The 17,500-nt window shown below is 48.9% G+C and overlaps 2 protein-coding genes across 9 annotated transcripts in view; one reads left to right on the top strand and one right to left on the bottom strand.

Moving 5' to 3' along the window:
- Positions 1-11,002, top strand: part of dhrs12 (dehydrogenase/reductase (SDR family) member 12) — a 15,284-nt gene extending 4,282 nt beyond the window's left edge. For 3 of the 6 annotated variants that reach the window (XR_004611794.1, XR_004611795.1, XR_004611793.1), the window contains 7 exons: positions 3,249-3,341; positions 4,433-4,514; positions 6,452-6,513; positions 9,044-9,148; positions 9,236-9,326; positions 9,454-9,772; positions 10,765-10,869. Coding sequence is in view for 2 of the 6 variants with exons in the window: in XM_034561434.1 (XP_034417325.1) it covers positions 3,249-3,341; positions 4,433-4,514; positions 6,452-6,513; positions 9,044-9,148; positions 9,236-9,326; positions 9,454-9,591; positions 10,765-10,877 (684 nt within the window). In the remaining 4 variants the exon portion in view is untranslated. Of the gene's footprint in view, positions 1-3,248; positions 3,342-4,432; positions 4,515-6,451; positions 6,514-9,043; positions 9,149-9,235; positions 9,327-9,453; positions 9,773-10,764 lie in introns of all 6 variants that reach the window. The other 3 variants (XM_034561434.1, XM_034561435.1, XR_004611792.1) reach the window with 2 other exon arrangements.
- A 364-nt stretch (positions 11,003-11,366) lies between these two features.
- Positions 11,367-17,500, bottom strand: part of wdfy2 (WD repeat and FYVE domain containing 2) — a 20,074-nt gene continuing 13,940 nt past the window's right edge. Inside the window, exons 9-13 of one of the 3 annotated variants that reach the window (XR_004611791.1) lie at positions 16,199-16,300; positions 14,906-15,036; positions 14,717-14,825; positions 13,262-14,609; positions 11,367-13,118 (exon numbers count right to left, since the gene is read on the bottom strand). Coding sequence is in view for 1 of the 3 variants with exons in the window: in XM_034561433.1 (XP_034417324.1) it covers positions 14,580-14,609; positions 14,717-14,825; positions 14,906-15,036; positions 16,199-16,300 (372 nt within the window). In the remaining 2 variants the exon portion in view is untranslated. Of the gene's footprint in view, positions 14,610-14,716; positions 14,826-14,905; positions 16,301-17,500 lie in introns of all 3 variants that reach the window. The other 2 variants (XM_034561433.1, XR_004611790.1) reach the window with 2 other exon arrangements.

Here is a 17,500-nt window from a genome sequence, read left to right as displayed (position 1 = left end):
CTCTCTCCTCTCCTCGACTCCTCTCTTCTCTCCTCGACTCCTCTCTCCTCTCCTCGACTCCTCTCTCCTCTCCTCGACTCCTCTCTCCACTCCTCGACTCCTCTCTCCACTCCTCGACTCCTCTCTCCTCTCCTCGACTCCTCTCTTCTCTCCTCGACTCCTCTCTTCTCTCCTCGACTCCTCTCTCCTCTCCTCGACTCCTCTCTTCACTCCTCGATTCCTCTCTCCACTCCTCGACTCCTCTCTCCTCTCCTCGACTCCTCTCTTCACTCCTCGACTCCTCTCTTCACTCCTCGATTCCTCTCTTCTCTCCTCGACTCCTCTCTTCTCTCCTCGACTCCTCTCTTCACTCCTCGACTCCTCTCTCCACTCCTCGACTCCTCTCCTCGACTCTTCTCTCCTCGCTCTCCTCTCCTCGACTCCTCTCTCCTCTCCTCGACTCCTCTCTTCACTCCTCGATTCCTCTCTTCACTCCTCGACTCCTCTCTCCTCTCCTCGACTCCTCTCTCCTCTCCTCGACTCCTCTCTTCACTCCTCGACTCCTCTCTTCACTCCTCGATTCCTCTCTTCTCTCCTCGACTCCTCTCTTCTCTCCTCGACTCCTCTCTTCACTCCTCGACTCCTCTCTTCACTCCTCGATTCCTCTCTTCACTCCTCGATTCCTCTCTTCTCTCCTCGACTCCTCTCTTCTCTCCTCGACTCCTCTCTTCACTCCTCGACTCCTCTCTCCTCTCCTCGACTCCTCTCTTCTCTCCTCGACTCCTCTCTTCTCTCCTCGACTCCTCTCTCCTCTCCTCGACTCCTCTTCTTCACTCCTCGATTCCTCTCTCCACTCCTCGACTCCTCTCTCCTCTCCTCGACTCCTCTCTCCACTCCTCGACTCCTCTCTCCTCTCCTCGACTCCTCTCTTCTCTCCTCGACTCCTCTCTCCTCTCCTCGACTCCTCTCTTCTCTCTTCTCTCCTCGACTCCTCTCTTCTCTCCTCGACTCCTCTCTCCTCTCCTCGACTCCTCTCTTCACTCCTCGACTCCTCTCTCCACTCCTCGACTCCTCTCTCCTCTCCTCGACTCCTCTCTCCTCTCCTCGACTCCTCTCTTCTCTCCTCGACTCCTCTCTTCTCTCCTCGACTCCTCTCTCCTCTCCTCGACTCCTCTCTTCACTCCTCGATTCCTCTCTCCTCTCCTCGACTCCTCTCTCCTCTCCTCGACTCCTCTCTTCACTCCTCGACTCCTCTCTTCACTCCTCGACTCCTCTCTTCTCTCCTCGACTCCTCTCTTCTCTCCTCGACTCCTCTCTTCACTCCTCGACTCCTCTCTCCACTCCTCGACTCCTCTCCTCGACTCTTCTCTCCACTCCTCGACTCCTCTCTTCTCTCCTCGACTCCTCTCTCCTCTCCTCGACTCCTCTTCTCTCCTCGACTCCTCTCCTCCTCTCCTCGACTCCTCTCTTCTCTCCTCGACTCCTCTCTCCTCTCCTCGACTCCTCTTCTCTCCTCGCTCTCCTCTCCTCGACTCCTCTCTCCACTCCTCGACTCCTCTCTTCTCTCCTCGACTCCTCTCTCCTCTCCTCGACTCCTCTTCTCTCCTCGACTCCTCTCCTCCTCTCCTCGACTCCTCTCTCCTCTCCTCGACTCCTCTCTTCTCTCCTCGACTCCTCTTTACTCCTCGACTCCTCTCTTCACTCCTCCCTCCTCTCCTCGACTCCTCTCTCCTCTCCTCGACTCCTCTTCTCTCCTCGACTCCTCTCTTCTCTCCTCGACTCCTCTCTTCACTCCTCCCTCCTCTCCTCGACTCCTCTCTCCTCTCCTCGACTCCTCTTCTCTCCTCGACTCCTCTCTTCTCTCCTCGACTCCTCTCTCCTCTCCTCGACTCCTCTCTTCACTCCTCGATTCCTCTCTCCTCTCCTCGATTCCTCTCCTCGACTCCTCTTCTCTCCTCGACTCCTCTCTTCTCTCCTCGACTCCTCTCTTTACTCCTCGACTCCTCTGTTCTCTCCTCGACTCCTCTCTCCTCTCCTCGACTCCTCTCTCCACTCCTCGATTCCTCTCTCCTCTCCTCGATTCCTCGACTCCTCTCCTCGACTCCTCTTCTCTCCTCGACTCCTCTTCTCTCCTCGACTCCTCTCTCCACTCCTGCTCTCCTCTCCTCGACTCCTCTCCTCTCTTCTCTCCTCGACTCCTCTCTCCACTCCTGCTCTTCTCTCCTCGACTCCTCTCTTCTCTCCTCGATTCCTCTCTTCTCTCCTCGACTCCTCTCTTCTCTCCTCGACTCCTCTCTCCTCTCCTCGACTCCTCTCTTCACTCCTCGACTCCTCTGTTCTCTCCTCGACTCCTCTCTCCTCTCCTCGACTCCTCTCTCCACTCCTCGATTCCTCTCTCCTCTCCTCGATTCCTCTCTCCTCGACTCCTCTTCTCTCCTCGACTCCTCTTCTCTCCTCGACTCCTCTCTCCACTCCTGCTCTCCTCTCCTCGACTCCTCTCCTCTCTTCTCTCCTCGACTCCTCTCTTCTCTCCTCGACTCCTCTCTTCTCTCCTCGATTCCTCTCTTCTCTCCTCGACTCCTCTCTTCTCTCCTCGACTCCTCTCTCCTCTCCTCGACTCCTCTCTCTCTCCTCGACTCCTCACTCCTCTCCTCGACTCCTCTCTTCTCTCCTCGATTCCTCTCTTCTCTCCTCGACTCCTCTCTTCTCTCCTCGACTCCTCTCTTCTCTCCTCGACTCCTCTCTCCACTCCTCTCTTCTCTCCTCGACTCCTCTCTTCTCTCCTCGACTCCTCTCTCCTCTCCTCGACTCCTCCCTCCTCTCCTCGACTCCTCTCTCCACTCCTCTTCTCTCCTCTCTCCACTCCTCCCTCCTCTCCTCGACTCCTCCCTCGACTCCTCTCCTCTCTCCTCTCCTCTCCTCTCCCGTGGGCCTGCAACAACCTGGCAGCTTGAACTTTGACCCTCTCGCTCTTTTATCAGCTTGTGCAAAGGATTGTGGGTCAGATAATAAAACATCCAGGTACTCTTTGATGTATATGGGTGTTTTATTATAGTCACATTCTTACCCACAATCCTTTGCACAGTTAATAAAAGAGGGTTCCAGTTCAAAGTGCCATGTGATAAAGGAAGTAGTATTACAGTGTGTACTTTGAAGTGTGAACTGTAGTACTAGAAGTACTTAAACGCAGCTCTGCAGTAACAAAAACAAAAGTCCGGTTCAGACACAACTTTTATGAATGAAAAGAACTACTTCCTGTTTCCTCCCAGAACGTCCACGTCCACATCGTCGACTTGTCCAACGCCCGACGAGTCTGGGAGTTCGCCCAGAGCTTCACTCAGAGCAACAGCCTTCACGTGCTGGTAGGTACTATATAGATATATATGTATGTATGTATACATACATACATACATATATCTATATATATATACATATATGTATACATACATACATACATATATATATATATATATATATATATATATATATATATATATATATATATATATATATACATACATACATATATATGTATACATATATGTATACATACATACATACATATATATATGTGTGTATATATATGTATACACACATACATACATATATATCTATATATATGTATGTATGTGTGTATATATATATGTATACACACATATACATATGTATGTATACATATATATATACACACACATACACATACATGACGCACAGACTTCTATACAACCAGAGGAGTCGCCCCCTGGTGGTCAGGAGAGAGAATGCAGCTTTATCACATGAAGCATAGACTTCTATACAACCAGAGGAGTCTCCCCCTGGTGGTCAGGAGAGAGAATGCAGCTTTAACACATGAAGCATAGACTTCTATACAACCAGAGGAGTCGCCCCCCTGGTGGTCAGGAGAGAGAATGCAGCTTTAACACATGAAGCATAGACTTCTATACAACCAGAGGAGTCGCCCCCTGGTGGTCAGGAGAGAGAATGCAGCTTTAACACATGAAGCATGGACTTCTATACAACCAGAGGAGTCGCCCCCTGGTGGTCAGGAGAGAGAATGCAGCTTTAACACATGAAGCATAGACTTCTATACAACCAGAGGAGTCGCCCCCCTGGTGGTCAGGAGAGAGAATGCAGCTTTAACACATGAAGCATAGACTTCTATACAACCAGAGGAGTCGCCCCCTGGTGGTCAGGAGAGAGAATGCAGCTTTAACACATGAAGCATGGACTTCTATACAACCAGAGGAGTCGCCCCCTGGTGGTCAGGAGAGAGAATGCAGCTTTAACACATGAAGCATAGACTTCTATACAACCAGAGGAGTCGCCCCCTGGTGGTCAGGAGAGAGAATGCAGCTTTAACACATGAAGCATAGACTTCTATACAACCAGAGGAGTCGCCCCCTGGTGGTCAGGAGAGAGAATGCAGCTGGTGTAAGTTCTCTCTTGTCTCCAGATCAACAACGCCGGCTGTATGGTGAACCAGAGGGAGCTCACTGAGGACGGGCTGGAGAAGAACTTCGCCACGAATACACTCGGTGAGTACTAGAAATGTAAAGTAGTGCTTCAGGTACTGATTACAAAAATAGGGCTTTTTGCTTTTCTTACTTTGAGAAATGTCAACATGTTTTTGTCTTTCGATAAAAGAAGACTTTTAAATGTTAGTGTGAGTGTTTAAACAAGACTTTAATGTAAAGAATTCATCGTGAGCTTTCTGATCACAGAATAAATAAACTATAAATCTGTCTTCACCAGAGACGTATTTATTGTAATTATGTAACCTGCTGCAGGTTGAATCATAAAGTAGAATACTGGTTTAATTTGGTAGGTCTTAGGGCCTTTGTTTGGTTCTGGTGCCCCCTGTGGACTAAAGTGGTAGTGATGGTTCTGGTGCCCCCTGTGGACTAAAGTGGTAGTGTTGGTTCTGGTGCCCCCTGTGGACTAAAGTGGTAGTGTTGGTTCTGGTGCCCCCTGTGGACTAAAGTGGTAGTGGTGGTTCTGTCGCCCCCTGTGGACTAAAGTGGTAATGAAGGTTCTGTCGCCCCCTGTGGACTAAAGTGGTAGTGTTGGTCCTGGTGCCCCCTGTGGACTAAAGTGGTAGTGTTGGTCCTGGTGCCCCCTGTGGACTAAAGTGGTAGTGAAGGTTCTGGTGCCCCCTGTGGACTAAAGTGGTAGTGTTGGTTCTGGTGCCCCCTGTGGACTAAAGTGGTAGTATTGGTTCTGGTGCCCCCTGTGGACTAAAGTGGTAGTGATGGTTCTGGTGCCCCCTGTGGACTAAAGTGGTAGTGATGGTTCTGGTGCCCTCTGTGGACTAAAGTGGTAGTGATGGTTCTGGTGCCCTCTGTGGACTAAAGTGGTAGTGATGGTTCTGGTGCCCCCTGTGGACTAAAGTGGTAGTGTTGGTTCTGGTGCCCCCTGTGGACTAAAGTGGTAGTGTTGGTTCTGGTATCCCTGTGGACTAAAGTGGTAGTGTTGGTTCTGGTGCCCTCTGTGGACTAAAGTGGTAGTATTGGTTCTGGTGCCCCCTGTGGACTAAAGTGGTAGTGTTGGTTCTGGTGCCCCCTGTGGACTAAAGTGGTAGTGATGGTTCTGGTGCCCCCTGTGGACTAAAGTGGTAGTGTTGGTTCTGGTGCCCCCTGTGGACTAAAGTGGTAGTGTTGGTTCTGGTGCCCCCTGTGGACTAAAGTGGTAGTGATGGTTCTGGTGCCCCCTGTGGACTAAAGTGGTAGTGTTGGTTCTGGTGCCCCTCGTGGACTAAAGTGGTAGTGTTGGTTCTGGTGCGCTCTGTGGACTAAAGTGGTAGTGTTGGTTCTGGTGCCCCCTGTGGACTAAAGTGGTAGTGTTGGTTCTGGTGCCCCCTGTGGACTAAAGTGGTAGTGATGGTTCTGGTGCCCTCTGTGGACTAAAGTGGTAGTGTTGGTTCTGGTGCCCCCTGTGGACTAAAGTAGTAGTGTTGGTTCTGGTGCCCCCTGTGGACTAAAGTGGTAGTGTTGGTTCTGGTGCCCCCTGTGGACTAAAGTGGTAGTGTTGGTTCTGGTGCCCCCTGTGGACTAAAGTGGTAGTGTTGGTTCTGGTGCCCCCTGTGGACTAAAGTGGTAGTGTTGGTTCTGGTGCCCCCTGTGGACTAAAGTGGTAGTGTTGGTTCTTGTGCCCCCTGTGGACTAAAGTGGTAGTGTTGGTTCTTGTGCCCCCTGTGGACTAAAGTGGTAGTGTTGGTTCTGGCGCCCCCTGTGGACTAAAGTGGTAGTGATGGTTCTGGTGCCCCCTGTGGACTAAAGTGGTAGTGTTGGTTCTGGTGCCCCCTGTGGACTAAAGTGGTGTTTACTCATGGAGGTCTATAGAGGACCAGGACTACACTGAGACTGGTTCAGGACCAGTTAAAAGTTCCTCACGGTTCCATCTCTGTAACTCTTGTTCTTTATTGTGTACCTCTAAAGGCTTCATGACATGTGACCAGGTGTGTCCTTTGTTTCAGGTACCTTCATCCTCACCACGGCGCTGATTCCGTCCCTCAAGAGGGTTGAAGACCCGAGAGTGGTGTGTAGTAGAACCAGACGTTCTCCTGCTGCAGAACGTATGAACCCTGGTGTCTGTAGTAGAACGTATGAACCCTGGTGTCTGTAGTAGAACGTATGAACCCTGGTGTCTGTAGTAGAACCAGACGTTCTCCTGCTGCAGAACGTATGAATGAACCCTGGTGTCTGTAGTAGAACCAGACGTTCTCCTGCTGCAGAACGTATGAACCCTGCTGTGTGTAGTAGAACCAGACGTTCTCCTGCTGCAGAACGTATGAACCCTGCTGTGTGTAGTAGAACCAGACGTTCTCCTGCTGCAGAACGTATGAACCCTGGTGTCTGTAGTAGAACCAGACGTTCTCCTGCTGCAGAACGTATGAACCCTGCTGTGTGTAGTAGAACCAGACGTTCTCCTGCTGCAGAACGTATGAACCCTGGTGTCTGTAGTAGAACCAGACGTTCTCCTGCTGCAGAACGTATGAACCCTGGTGTCTGTAGTAGAACCAGACGTTCTCCTGCTGCAGAACGTATGAATGAACCCTGGTGTCTGTAGTAGAACCAGACGTTCTCCTGCTGCAGAACGTATGGACCCTGCTGTGTGTAGTAGAACCAGACGTTCTCCTGCTGCAGAACGTATGAACCCTGCTGTGTGTAGTAGAACCAGACGTTCTCCTGCTGCAGAACGTATGAACCCTGCTGTGTGTAGTAGAACCAGACGTTCTCCTGCTGCAGAACGTATGAACCCTGGTGTCTGTAGTAGAACCAGACGTTCTCCTGCTGCAGAACGTATGAACCCTGGTGTCTGTAGTAGAACCAGACGTTCTCCTGCTGCAGAACGTATGAACCCTGGTGTCTGTAGTAGAACGTATGAACCCTGGTGTCTGTAGTAGAACGTATGAACCCTGGTGTCTGTAGTAGAACGTATGAACCCTGGTGTCTGTAGTAGAACCAGACGTTCTCCTGCTGCAGAACGTATGAATGAACCCTGGTGTCTGTAGTAGAACCAGACGTTCTCCTGCTGCAGAACGTATGAACCCTGCTGTGTGTAGTAGAACCAGACGTTCTCCTGCTGCAGAACGTATGAACCCTGCTGTGTGTAGTAGAACCAGACGTTCTCCTGCTGCAGAACGTATGAACCCTGGTGTCTGTAGTAGAACCAGACGTTCTCCTGCTGCAGAACGTATGAACCCTGCTGTGTGTAGTAGAACCAGACGTTCTCCTGCTGCAGAACGTATGAACCCTGGTGTCTGTAGTAGAACCAGACGTTCTCCTGCTGCAGAACGTATGAACCCTGGTGTCTGTAGTAGAACCAGACGTTCTCCTGCTGCAGAACGTATGAATGAACCCTGGTGTCTGTAGTAGAACCAGACGTTCTCCTGCTGCAGAACGTATGGACCCTGCTGTGTGTAGTAGAACCAGACGTTCTCCTGCTGCAGAACGTATGAACCCTGCTGTGTGTAGTAGAACCAGACGTTCTCCTGCTGCAGAACGTATGAACCCTGCTGTGTGTAGTAGAACCAGACGTTCTCCTGCTGCAGAACGTATGAACCCTGGTGTCTGTAGTAGAACCAGACGTTCTCCTGCTGCAGAACGTATGAACCCTGGTGTCTGTAGTAGAACCAGACGTTCTCCTGCTGCAGAACGTATGAATGAACCCTGGTGTCTGTAGTAGAACCAGACGTTCTCCTGCTGCAGAACGTATGGACCCTGCTGTGTGTAGTAGAACCAGACGTTCTCCTGCTGCAGAACGTATGAACCCTGCTGTGTGTAGTAGAACCAGACGTTCTCCTGCTGCAGAACGTATGAACCCTGGTGTCTGTAGTAGAACCAGACGTTCTCCTGCTGCAGAACGTATGAATGAACCCTGGTGTCTGTAGTAGAACCAGACGTTCTCCTGCTGCAGAACGTATGGACCCTGCTGTGTGTAGTAGAACCAGACGTTCTCCTGCTGCAGAACGTATGAACCCTGCTGTGTGTAGTAGAACCAGACGTTCTCCTGCTGCAGAACGTATGAACCCTGCTGTGTGTAGTAGAACCAGACGTTCTCCTGCTGCAGAACGTATGAACCCTGGTGTCTGTAGTAGAACCAGACGTTCTCCTGCTGCAGAACGTATGAACCCTGGTGTCTGTAGTAGAACCAGACGTTCTCCTGCTGCAGAACGTATGAATGAACCCTGGTGTCTGTAGTAGAACCAGACGTTCTCCTGCTGCAGAACGTATGGACCCTGCTGTGTGTAGTAGAACCAGACGTTCTCCTGCTGCAGAACGTATGAACCCTGCTGTGTGTAGTAGAACCAGACGTTCTCCTGCTGCAGAACGTATGAACCCTGGTGTCTGTAGTAGAACCAGACGTTCTCCTGCTGCAGAACGTATGAATGAACCCTGGTGTCTGTAGTAGAACCAGACGTTCTCCTGCTGCAGAACGTATGGACCCTGCTGTGTGTAGTAGAACCAGACGTTCTCCTGCTGCAGAACGTATGAACCCTGCTGTGTGTAGTAGAACCAGACGTTCTCCTGCTGCAGAACGTATGAACCCTGCTGTCTGCTCTCAGGTCACCGTGTCGTCGGGTGGGATGCTCACGCAGAAGCTGAACGTGGACGACCTCCAGTTTGAGAAGGGAGCGTTTGACGGCACGGCGGCCTACGCTCAGAACAAAGTGAGGGGGGTCCACGGGGGGGGTGGGGGTCCACGGGGGGGGGGGGGGGGGGTCCAGTTTACTGACGTGTTGTTGTGGTGTTGACAGAGACAGCAGGTGATCCTGACAGACAGGTGGGCCTCTCAGCACAAAGAGATCCACTTCTCCTCCATGCACCCCGGCTGGGCAGACACTCCAGGTTACTTTATTTATTTAATATATATTTACATGTATTATATTATACTTATGTTAGAGTGTGTGTGTGTGTGTGTGTGTGTGTGTGTGTGTGTGTGTGTGTGTGTGTGTGTGTGTGTGTGTGTGTGTAGCCGTGCAGACCTCCATGCCTGCCTTCCACGCTAAGATGCAGTCCAGGCTGAGGACGGAGGCCATGGGCGCCGACACCGTCGTGTGGCTCGCCGCCTCGGCCGCCGCCAGGGAGCAGCCGAGCGGACTCTTCTTCCAGGGTCAGGAACCAATCACAGCGCTCGCTTCTCTGACTTGTCATCATCGCTGCTCTTCATCAGGAAGTCACAGTGGAACCTTTTCTCTTAGTCAACATGGGGACGGACTGGAAATATGTTAATGTTCTAGTTAGTTAACGCTGACTAGCAGGTTTTATTGGCTTTGCTCCAGAGAGGACGACTGGTTAGTTGTCTAGTTAACTCTACCATCTCTAGTACTGGTTAGTTAACTCTAGTACTGGTTAGTTAACTCTACCATCTCTACTACTGGTTAGTTAACTCTACCATCTCTACTACTGGTTAGTTAACTTTACCATCTCTAGTACTGGTTAGTTCACTCTACCATCTCTAGTACTGGTTAGTTAACTCTACCATCTCTAGTACTGGGTTAGTTAACTCTAGTACTGGTTAGTTAACTCTACCGTCTCTAGTACTGGTTAGTTAACTCTACCATCTCTAGTACTGGTTAGTTAACTCTACCGTCTCTAGTACTGGTTAGTTAACTCTACCGTCTCTAGTACTGGTTAGTTAACTCTAGTACTGGTTAGTTAACTCTACCGTCTCTACTACTGGTTAGTTAACTCTACCATCTCTAGTACTGGTTAGTTAACTCTAGTACTGGTTAGTTAACTCTACCATCTCTAGTACTGGTTAGTTAACTCTACCGTCTCTAGTACTGGTTAGTTAACTCTACCATCTCTAGTACTGGTTATTTAACTCTAGTACTGGTTAGTTAACTCTACCATCTCTAGTACTGGTTAGTTAACTCTACCGTCTCTACTACTGGTTAGTTAACTCTAGTACTGGTTAGTTAACTCTACCATCTCTAGTACTGGTTAGTTAACTCTACCATCTCTAGTACTGGTTAGTTAACTCTACCGTCTCTACTACTGGTTAGTTAACTCTACCGTCTCTAGTACTGGTTAGTTAACTCTACCATCTCTAGTACTGGTTAGTTAACTCTACCATCTCTAGTACTGGTTAGTTAACTCTACCGTCTCTAGTACTGGTTAGTTAACTCTACCATCTCTAGTACTGGTTAGTTAACTCTACCATCTCTAGTACTGGTTAGTTAACTCTACCATCTCTAGTACTGGTTAGTTAACTCTAGTACTGGTTAGTTAACTCTACCATCTCTACTACTGGTTAGTTAACTGGTTGTTGTGTGTGTTCCAGACCGTAGAGCCGTGGCGGCTCACCTCCCTCTGGCCTCCTCCAGGTCGTCCCCGCAGGAGGAGGAGAAGCTCCTGGCTGCTCTGGAGGAGTTCTCCCTCAAGTTCAAACCATGAACGTCTCCTCGCTCACCTTTTTAAAAGCATTCCACATAATTACTAATAATATGTTTACGTCATCCTGTGGTTTCAATGCACAAGATGCTGTTCTTTATTTATTATAAATAAAATGTTGAAATGAATACTTCACCTGGAATTCTTGAAGAACACAGAAGTCTGATGACATTTCCAAAGCAGATTAAAGTCGCTGCATTTCAGTCTAAGGGTTTTTAAAGTTAAGTGAAGACTTCACTACGAGGTGAGCGAGTCCTTTATCATCAAACCTTCAGGGTTCAATATCACACTTATTATAGTATGCACAATATATTGATCAGTTCTATACGTTATCTGTAAAGATTAAAACCTCTCAATGTTTTACTGAAGACGAGTTGGTCAGATAAAATAAAGAATCTTTCAATCTAAATGAAGATCTGATTTTTGTAATGAGACTCTGTAATTTTTGTATGTTATTGATATTTACTTGTTATTCGTATCTGTGCCACAGAATCAAAACAAGAATTATTTTATTACTTTTGGAACAAAAAGCTCTTTGAAGCCAATAAAGAATCAACTTTTCAAACACCTGCTGCAGATTAAGATTATTTTACAGTTATATCTATAAATCCTTCACATTGTACAAACTGAGTAGTCATCTTTACATGTTCATGCTGTACATAGTTTTATTTACTATTTATACATATTCACAAACTTTCAAGGTGAGTGAACGAGACAGCAGAGCTCCTGATTGGTCGAGGAGGTGAACTCGTCACATCATCTGAAACACAACGACCACTGGCCTCAGTTCATTAGACGGATAGCCTTAAACACGATATCACAGGCTTTTATTTTGAAAAACCAGACGTTTTAGATTTCAGGTGTGTGTTTTACTGTTCCAGTGAAACCAACAAGCAGCTTGTGAAGACGATGAAGAGCGACGAAGACGAGCAGAGGGTCAAACATGTTTGACCTCTTTAAATCGTTCATCCTCGTCCTCTTTTCTCTTTTCTTCCAAATTCTTTTGATCTGCAGTTGATTTTCTTGGAAAGGTCAGAAAAAAACACCCTGAAACTAAAAGCTGCACCGTGCATTTAAACCTCGTCTGCCAAACAATACAACATGATATGTAGTTAGAGCTGTTTATGACGACTGTAGTTTAGTTTCTTACAGTAACCGGCTGCTTTATATGAACCTTTATGAATGCTTTCAGGTGTTGGATAGAAACAACCTGGTTTTTAATCTAAATATCAAACATCTTTGGGAAATAATTAGGGAATATTCAAGAAATATTTATAAAATATTCAGTAAATATTCAGTAAATATTTATTTATACTTAGTTACCGTCTGATCATTAAAGCACAAACATAATAATTACAAAAAAAGAATCATAATTCCTCTTCCTCCTTGAATCCAGTGCAATGACACAAAACGATGAGAACAGAATCAGCTGTTCATTCAGTTGTAATGAGGACCAGCATGCACTCTGGTTCATGAATACGCCGAAAAACCTCCCCTTTACAAAACTGAGGTTTAATCGCTCTTTAAAAACCTCGTAGAGCCCCGGTAACATGACCCGGTACCATGACCCGGTAACATGACCCGGTAACATGCACCGGTACCATGACCCGGTAACATGACCCGGTACCATGACCCGGTAACATGACCCGGTACCATGACCCGGTACCATGACCCGGTACCATGACCCGGTACCATGACCCGGTAACATGACCCGGTACCATGACCCGGTAACATGACCCGGTAACATGCACCGGTACCATGACCCGGTAACATGACCCGGTACCATGACCCGGTAACATGACCCGGTACCATGACCCGGTAACATGACCCGGTAACATGCACCGGTAACATGACCCGGTACCATGACCCGGTAACATGACCCGGTAACATGACCCGGTACCATGACCCGGTAACATGCTCTAGGAACATGACCCGGTACCATGACCCGGTAACATGACCCGGTACCATGACCCGGTAACATGACCCGGTACCATGACCCGGTAACATGCTCTAGGAACATGACCCGGTACCATGACCCGGTAACATGCCCCGGTAACATGCTCTAGGAACATGCCCCGGTAACATGCACCGGTAACATGCACCGGTAACATGACCCGGTAACATGCTCTAGGAACATGACCCGGTAACATGCTCTAGGAACATGACCCGGTAACATGCACCGGTAACATGACCCGGTAACATGCTCTAGGAACATGACCCGGTACCATGACCCGGTAACATGCACTGGTAACATGCACCGGTAACATGACCCGGTACCATGACCCGGTAACATGCTCTAGGAACATGACCCGGTACCATGACCCGGTAACATGCTCTAGGAACATGCCCCGGTAACATGCCCCGGTAAAATGCACCGGTAACATGACCCGGTAACATGCTCTAGAAACATGCCCCGGTACCATGCCCCGGTAACATGCACCGGTAACATGCTCTAGGAACATGCACCGGTAACATGCACCGGTAACATGACCCGGTAACATGCTCTAGGAACATGCACCGGTAACATGCACCGGTAACATGCTCTAGGAACATGCACCGGTAACATGCTCTAGGAACATGAGCCGGTAACATGCACCGGTAACATGCTCTAGGAACATGAGCCGGTAACATGCTCTAGGAACATGAGCCGGTAACATGCACCGGTAACATGCACCGGTAACATGCACCGGTAACATGACCCGGTAACATGACCCGGTAACATGACCCGGTAACATGCACCGGTAACATGCTCTAGGAACATGCACCGGTAACATGCACCGGTAACATGCTCTAGGAACATGCACCGGTAACATGCTCTAGGAACATGAGCCGGTAACATGCACCGGTAACATGCACCGGTAACATGCTCTAGGAACATGAGCCGGTAACATGCTCTAGGAACATGCACCGGTAACATGCTCTAGGAACATGAGCCGGTAACATGCACCGGTAACATGCACCGGTAACATGCTCTAGGAACATGAGCCGGTAACATGCACCGGTAACATGCACCGGTAACATGCACCGGTAACATGCACCGGTAACATGACCCGGTAACATGACCCGGTAACATGCACCGGTAACATGACCCGGTAACATGCACCGGATTCAGTCCAACCGTCAGCGAGGAAAGCGACGGCATTTAAAGGGACAGTAGCGACGTTGAGTCGTGGTCGTATGAGGTTCTACTTCCACAGCAGAACATTGCTTTGCTCCATCTATTGTAGTAAAACTGTAGAAGAACCTCAAACGGCATCACTGCTCCTCATCACGACTGTCCCCTGAAGGAGCTGCAGAGAGAGCGTTAATAAGCTCGAGAGCACCACCTACAGGAGAGACCTGCAACAGCTTCTAGTGTTGTCCTTTATAAACATGACTAAATAAACCACGTCCTCTGGGGGGTTGAACGTTAGATCTCAACCCTGAAATGAAGGTGAATGAGTGGAAAGCGTTTTGGGTTTGAAAACGTGTCACTTCCTGTTTCCAGGAAGAAGCCGGCAGGAATGCATGAAAATTAAGTAAATAAGGAGTCGATTGCTCCACCCCTCCTGAAGAGTTCCACCCGTCCGAGGCCTCGAGTCCACCGAGACCCCGTCCCGCAGAGTCCTCGCCGGGGAGGCTGTTAAATATGTCGTGGGAGTCGATGGGTGAGGCCGCCGCCGTGGACCCGTCCCGGTCTCTGGTGAGCGGAGCTTCCTGCTGAGCTCAGGACACCACGGGACTCATGTCCCACAGCTGTGGACAGACAGGAGCCACCAGGGAGCAGCATGAAGATGAGGCGACGCATGGATACGTGTGTATTATTATTATTATTATAGACACATTCATATTACGCCACAGACCTTGATGACCTTGTCGGCTCCAGAGGTCAGCAGGTTCCCGGTGGTCGGCTCGTAGTGCATGTAGACGACGCTGTGCTTGCTGTCGTGGAACGTGACCGTCGGGGCTCGACTACGAGACACACAGGAAGAGAGCGCCGGTTACTTTGGCCGCCGCGGCGCGAGGCGACAACAGAGGGCGCCGCTACTCACTCCTCGTCGCTGATGGACTCGTGGCAGCTGTCGCACACGCGCACCTCGAACTCGAAGCCCATGAGCGGGATGGTGGAGCGCCTGGACGAGCACTTGCCGCACACGGCCTGGCCGCACTTCCTGCAGTGATGCTGGGGAACACGGGGGGAAAGTGTAGCTTAGCAACCAAAGGTGTAGCTTAGCAACCAGAGGTGGGCCAACATGGTCTCCAGTCTGAGGATCCACATCAGGACCAACAGGGAGTCCAAACGTCCAGACTTTGGTCATTTAATGCCATTTTAAAACAGTTACAGTTAGTACAGTAAATCTACAGAAATGTAACTTAAAGTTCTGTTTTTACTTTTAAACTATAGTTGGATGGATGGAGGAAGGAGGCCAGAGTAGAGGAGAAAGGAGGCCAGAGTAGAAGAGGAAGGAGGCCAGAGTAGAGGAAGAAGGAGGCCAGAGTAGAGGAGGAAGGAGGCCAGAGTAGAGGAGAAAGGAGGCCAGAGTAGAAGAGGAAGGAGGCCAGAGTAGAGGAGAAAGGAGGCCAGAGTAGAGGAGGAAGGAGGCCAGAGTAGAGGAAGAAGGAGGCCAGAGTAGAGGAAGAAGGAGGCCAGAGTAGAGGAGGAAGGAGGCCAGAGTAGAGGAAGAAGGAGGCCAGAGTAGAGGAGGAAGGAGGCCAGAGTAGAGGAAGAAGGAGGCCAGAGTAGAAGAGGAAGGAGGCCAGAGTAGAAGAGGAAGGAGGCCAGAGTCGAGGAAGAAGGAGGCCAGAGTAGAGGAGGAAGGAGGCCAGAGTAGAGGAAGTAGAGGAAGAAGGAGGCCAGAGTAGAGGAAGAAGGAGGCCAGAGTAGAGGAGGAAGGAGGCCAGAGTAGAGGAGGAAGGAGGCCAGAGTAGAGGAGAAAGGAGGCCAGAGTAGAAGAGGAAGGAGGCCAGAGTAGAAGAGGAAGGAGGCCAGAGTAGAGGAAGAAGGAGGCCAGAGTGGAAGAGGAAGGAGGCCAGAGTAGAGGAAGAAGGAGGCCAGAGTAGAGGAGGAAGGAGGCCAGAGTAGAGGAGGAAGGAGGCCAGAGTAGAAGAGGAAGGAGGCCAGAGTAGAAGAGGAAGGAGGCCAGAGTCGAGGAAGAAGGAGGCCAGAGTAGAGGAGGAAGGAGGCCAGAGTAGAGGAAGAAGGAGGCCAGAGTAGAGGAAGAAGGAGGCCAGAGCAGAGGAAGAAGGAGGCCAGAGTAGAGGAAGAAGGAGGCCAGAGTAGAGGAAGAAGGAGGCCAGAGTAGAGGAAGAAGGAGGCCAGAGTAGAGGAAGAAGGAGGCTTCCACCTGTCGCAGGCCGATCTTCTTGCTGTCCCACATCTGTTTGAAGTTCCAGAAGAACGGCTGCTCACACTTCTGACAGGAGTCGCTGTCCAACCACTCGGGAGTCTGAGGACAGATGAGAGAGATCTAAGCACCCTTTAGAAGGTTCTCTATAGACGAATCTAAAGCACCCTTTAGAAGGTTCTCTATAGACGAATCTAAAGCACCCTTTAGAAGGTTCTCTATAGACGAATCTAAAGCACCCTTCAGAAGGTTCTCTATAGAGACAAATCTAAAGCACCCTTTAGAAGGTTCTCTATAGAGACAAATCTAAAGCCCCCTTCAGAAGGTTCTCTATAGAGACTAATCTAAAGCACCCTTTAGAAGGTTCTCTATAGAGACAAATCTAAAGCACCCTTCAGAAGGTTCTCTATAGAGACTAATCTAAAGCACCCGTTAGAAGGTTCTCTATAGAGACTAATCTAAAGCACCCTTTAGAAGGTTCTCTATAGACGAATCTAAAGCACCCTTTAGAAGGTTCTCTATAGAGAGGAATCTAAAGCACCCGTTAGAAGGTTCTCTATAGACAAATCTAAAGCACCCTTTAGAAGGTTCTCTATAGACGAATCTAAAGCACCCTTTAGAAGGTTCTCTATATAGACTAATCTAAAGCACCCTTTAGAAGGTTCTCTATAGAGACTAATCTAAAGCACCCTTTAGAAGGTTCTCTATATAGACTAATCTAAAGCACCCTTCAGAAGGTTCTCTATAGAGACTAATCTAAAGCACCCTTCAGAAGGTTCTCTATAGAGACGAATCTAAAGCACCCTTTAGAAGGTTCTCTATAGAGAGGAATCTAAAGCACCCTTTAGAAGGTTCTCTATAGAGACGAATCTAAAGCACCCTTTAGAAGGTTCTCTATAGAGACTAATCTAAAGCACCCTTCAGAAGGTTCTCTATAGAGACGAATCTAAAGCACCCTTTAGAAGGTTCTCTATACAGACTAATCTAAAGCACCCTTTAGAAGGTTCTCTATAGAGACTAATCTAAAGCACCCTTTAGAAGGTTCTCTATAGAGACTAATCTAAAGCACCCTTTAGAAGGTTCTCTATAGAGACTAATCTAAAGCACCCTTTAGAAGGTTCTCTATAGAGACTAATCTAAAGCACCCTTTAGAAGGTTCTCTATAGACGAATCTAAAGCACCCGTTAGAAGGTTCTCTATAGACGAATCTAAAGCACCCTTTAGAAGGTTCTCTATAGAGAGGAATCTAAAGCACCCGTTAGAAGGTTCTCTATAGACGAATCTAAAGCACCCTTTAGAAGG

The sequence above is a fragment of the Cyclopterus lumpus genome, chromosome 21, assembly GCF_009769545.1.
Source record: "Cyclopterus lumpus isolate fCycLum1 chromosome 21, fCycLum1.pri, whole genome shotgun sequence".
Lineage (NCBI taxonomy): Eukaryota > Metazoa > Chordata > Actinopteri > Perciformes > Cyclopteridae > Cyclopterus > Cyclopterus lumpus.
Note: the sequence above shows the minus strand (reverse complement) of the source record. Positions and strands in the feature narration are given on the sequence as shown.